This window comes from Agrilus planipennis, unplaced genomic scaffold (assembly GCF_000699045.2).
Source record: "Agrilus planipennis isolate EAB-ADULT unplaced genomic scaffold, Apla_2.0 scaffold809, whole genome shotgun sequence".
NCBI lineage: Eukaryota > Metazoa > Arthropoda > Insecta > Coleoptera > Buprestidae > Agrilus > Agrilus planipennis.
In genome coordinates, this window is record NW_020439459.1 from 2,013 (window position 1) to 6,321 (window position 4,309).

The 4,309-nt window shown below is 29.9% G+C and overlaps 3 protein-coding genes across 4 annotated transcripts in view; 1 reads left to right on the forward strand and 2 right to left on the reverse strand.

The window, feature by feature from the left end:
• Positions 1–4,100, reverse strand: part of LOC108743697 (mitochondrial fission process protein 1) — a 5,213-nt gene extending 1,113 nt beyond the window's left edge. The window contains exons 1-3 of one of the 2 annotated variants that reach the window (XM_018479282.2): positions 3,835–4,096; positions 3,646–3,773; positions 3,226–3,592 (exon numbers count right to left, since the gene is read on the reverse strand). In XM_018479282.2, coding sequence (XP_018334784.1) covers positions 3,326–3,592; positions 3,646–3,773; positions 3,835–3,886 — 447 coding nt within the window. In that variant the 5' untranslated portion in view covers positions 3,887–4,096 and the 3' untranslated portion in view covers positions 3,226–3,325. Of the gene's footprint in view, positions 1–3,225; positions 3,593–3,645; positions 3,774–3,834 lie in introns of those variants that run through there. The other variant, XM_018479284.2, reaches the window with a different exon arrangement.
• Positions 30–1,632, reverse strand: LOC112905844 (sesquipedalian-1-like). The gene is made up of 4 exons (XM_025979036.1): positions 1,364–1,632; positions 1,118–1,306; positions 495–620; positions 30–408 (listed from the first exon to the last, which is right to left on the reverse strand). The coding sequence occupies exons 1-4, from the start codon at positions 1,566–1,568 to the stop codon at positions 227–229; spliced, it is 702 nt and encodes a 233-aa protein (XP_025834821.1). The 5' UTR covers positions 1,569–1,632; the 3' UTR covers positions 30–226.
• LOC112905845 lies at positions 2,098–3,087 on the forward strand. The gene is made up of 2 exons (XM_025979037.1): positions 2,098–2,314; positions 2,370–3,087. Exon 2 carries the CDS (start codon positions 2,382–2,384, stop codon positions 2,928–2,930), a length of 549 nt encoding a protein of 182 aa, XP_025834822.1. The 5' UTR covers positions 2,098–2,314; positions 2,370–2,381; the 3' UTR covers positions 2,931–3,087.
• Positions 4,101–4,309: the final 209 nt, after the last annotated feature.

The following is a 4,309-nucleotide window of genomic DNA, read 5'->3' on the forward strand; positions in this document are numbered from 1 at the left end:
ATAAGACAACATTTCATTTATTCACTTATATACAAAAAAATCATAAATATTTTAGTTGTAGCCTTAAACAAACACACGCAATATCACAAAATAAAAAAAAGTATCAAACAAATGGGAAAATATTCCTATCTATAATTAATAAGATACAAAAAAAAACAAATACAAATTAATTTTAATTGTCTGATAGAGATTTTTCGGTAGTTTACCATAAAATTAATTTATAAGACTACAAATTTATCAGGTTTCCTGTCTCTGCGGTACTATTTTCTCTTTTGAGTCTCAATGAATGTTTCCAAGCGTTATAATCACTCAAAATAGGTCTTCCATAAGAATTATGGAGTTCCCAGAAGGAGATGCTAGCTTTTGTAGGCGCACTATCAGATTGTCGATTTGTTTCGTCGATTCGTCCTATTTTAAAAGATTCAAGTTATAATTTATGGAGGATGCCATTAAGAAGCTATAAAAAGGTGAGACCCCCGCATGTACTTAATTACCTGGTGCAGATCTCATACTGTGTGACCTTTGGTGAGGATTGTTGTCTGGTTTATTGAAAGGATTGTGTCGTTGTCTCGGAGGTGGAACGGGGGATCCCTGAACAGGCGCCACAGGCAATGGAGGTTCTAAACAAACATACCAGAAAGTATTACCACTTTTTGAAATGTAATCCTCGGAATTTATATTCATTATTGTTTTGTTTTTTAAATATTTAATTCATTTCCTAAAATTTAAATCCAGAGTACTACAAACTACTCAGAAAACACGTAAAAGCGAACTAAGCATAAGTCGTGAGGTTAAACCAAGACAATAACGAAAAGTAAATAGGATATTAGTCAAGCAGTTTGTTTATAAAGCTTACTTTTTATCTTAACACATGATTGTATTACTTAGATAACAACATGATAATTGTTTAAGTATGTACAAATACAAAAATAATATATGTATGCTCATTTCTAATATGACACTCCAAAATTTTTTTCCAACCTTATGATATTTTGATGCAATATGAAATTTGATTCAGTTTGTTATTAAACATGTATATCAACAGGAAGGAATAGAAGTAAAATTTGATTTTCAACATTTGTTTGTAACTGCTAAAATATTTACTCATTATGTATACCTTCAATATCATCCAGTTGTCTTTGCAGTTCTGCTACCATTAGTTTCATGTAATCGTAACTTGCACAGGCCAGTGCTTTCATCCATTGCTCCATGGCTTCTTGAGATTCAGCTGCCAAGATGTAGCTCCTGTTGTTAGTTCCATGAAATTCGATTTTAAAGCTGAACTGCTCATCATCTTCAGCTAGCTCTAAAAATAATTATATCACTGTTTAATAAATAATTAAGAACATAAGAGCTCACTTACCTATTGTACATCCTTCCAAAATAATAACACCAATTGGTTCTCTGTCCCCTTTTTTTTCAAAATAAAACAGTAGATTACCTTTAAGCACAAAATAGCGGCGTTGGAAATTTTTGTTCACTTCACCTCGTTTACTCAAGTATCCCTCTTTATCTATTGGGGTGGGTGCTGTCGCGAACGCCGATAAGTTTTTCTCGTTTATTTTCATTTTAAAACTTTAAAAATGTATTCATTACACGATTCTACTATTCTTTATTTTGTAACTTGTCAAAATATTCTAAATCAAAATATTATTATAATCACAACCATAGATTATATCATAATTATTGTTAATACTGTTATTTACGTTATGATTAAAATCATAGATTGGTTAAAATCTGTAACTAAAAACAAATTGGAGTAGAAAATAACATATAAAAGTAACGTTTTAAATCACGGGTATTTATCATGGAGCATATACTACTGGAGGTAATTTGGTGTGTGTATAAATCATACAAAACAAACCCATGAAGAGACAGCTCGCTTAGTGTACATATAATAGTTGTTCTTTTACTCACGTTTATTTAGCACGCTATTGTTGGTCATTAGTGAAAAATTTCAAAACATTTAGCAAAGCGTTAACATGTGTTTAATTAAACAAAAAACAAATCTTACAAAAAAAATTAACCTCACAAAAATTAAACAAAATTATAAAGATGAAAACAAATACAACTCACTTATCTTTAATTTAATTTGTGTTTTATCTTATTGTTAGCATATCTTTGGTCATATTTAATGCAAAGCAAGTTACCTCCGGTAGTATATGACCCGATAAATACGTTCCCCAATAACGTCAACAATATTTCAACGAGTAAATATCAGTTATTTTAAGATGTGAGTAATAAATAACGTAAAGAAATGACGGCACAGCAATAGTCTAGTTTTTAATAATATTAAAAAAAGTTGTATTGGCAGGTAAATTATTATTTATTTATCCTACCTAGGAAATATATATATTCGTAATTTTCAGTATTAGTTTAAGATGGATACGATCGACCTGCTTGAGAAGCGAATCGCCCAGTTGGAATTAAGTATTTTACCAAAAGACATTGAAGAAGATGTGAGAAAGAAGCATTTGGTCACTGATTTGCTTATACAGACGCATACGATGATAGCAACCGCATTAAGTTGTCGTGAAGTGGTCACTTCTATATTGCAACGGATGCCTGAAATAAATGATTATCTTGACCCACACTACAGTGAAAATCTACTCGATACCGAACAGAAGAAGCAGTACATTCTTGAATTATATCCAGAATTAAAGAAAACTGCTGAACTTGTCGTTCAGTTTCAAAAAGTAAACCCTTTTGCAGAGTTGGTTGACATTGATAAGCTAGAAGACAGGCTGGAGCTTGCAACCATTTCAAATGCAGATATTTACAAGGAGTCTCAGGAAGTAACCCACAATATTTTGAAATCTATGCAGCAGTACAATGATATTATATCGACAATTAAAGTTTTGTTTATGCAGCTGGAATGCTCTGTTAGTGAAATAGAAAAATCATTACAGTCCAAACCAGTTTACGATTGAAGTTTTTTATTGGTGGTTATAATTATTCTGATTTAATGTAAACTACTTATGATACAGAACAATTCCGTTTATAATATTTTCCTACATGTAGTCTACTTATTTATTTCTTTTCTCTTTTGTTAAATGTATTTTATATTAATATATTAAGTGAAGTTTATGATTTTTGTTGTCATTGCCCTTTAAAACGATACAGGAAGAACAAAAAAGAAAGACAAATACATATAATGAGATATAATTTGATTAATTTTACAACTCACTATGTAACAATTATTATATTTGCATTTATTTGTTACATACTAGTAAAAATTGCAAATATTAGTCTAAATTTTGCTATAAAGAGCCTGAGAATGTTTGGCAATTTCATTTAGCAATTAATGTATGCAAACCCTACTCAATTAAGGTGCAATTTTTCTTAGAGTATTATCTAGAACCGTATCAACAAATCTATCGATTGGTTTTATTATTATAGGAATACATAATAAAGCAACAGAAGTTGTCAATGTGTTTCTCATTGCCACACTAATTTTTGTACGTGTCAATAAATAATTTGTCCCTTTGCATATCCTGTTTATAGTATAACCAGGAATAGATATAGAAGCCAAAAACTGCCAGAAAAATACGTCGGTAGCAGTAAATAAAGTCTTATGCACTTTGTGCGTTTGCTGATGAAAACAAAACATCAAAAAAATGTTATTGGTATAAAAACTGAACATACCTCGTAAGTTTTTGTCAACTTATCCACCGTATCAGCTAACATGTACAAACTAGCGACTGCATAACTGTAATGAACTAATCTACTTCCAATAAAACCACGAAAGGCTTCTCCAACTTCATTGGCATAACCTATAATGGAATATAATATTATAATCTTGAACTAGATAATTTTGTTGAATTTTCTTCATACCTAAGTACCTTATAGGAGTATCTCTGTATGGATCGTTTTCTTTTGGGTACATTTTGATTAATTAGTCACTGGTTAAAAAGTTTAATAAGTTAGGTATTTAAAAAAAACTGTTTTTGCTTGTTAACCTTCAACTTCCAATTTTGCAAATCTGTGTTGCCAAATTTCATTCGAAAGTATTGATTTTTATTAAGAAACTAACAGAAAAATTTATTTTTTAAAATTGATTAAGAAATATTTGTAATAATTTTACGTTTTTGATTTAAAAATGTTATGTTCTAAACGTTCTCTGATTGGTCGTTACTTTTGAACAATGTGGATATGCAACAATTCAGTCAATAGGCGCGGCGAATACAAATTTTAAAAATACGATCTTGTTCCCCCTTTTTTCTGTGTTAATATAAGTATTTAATTTAAATTGATAAAAATAATACTTTAATTTAATTACTAAACGAAAGAAACTAGAAGAAGTATATAC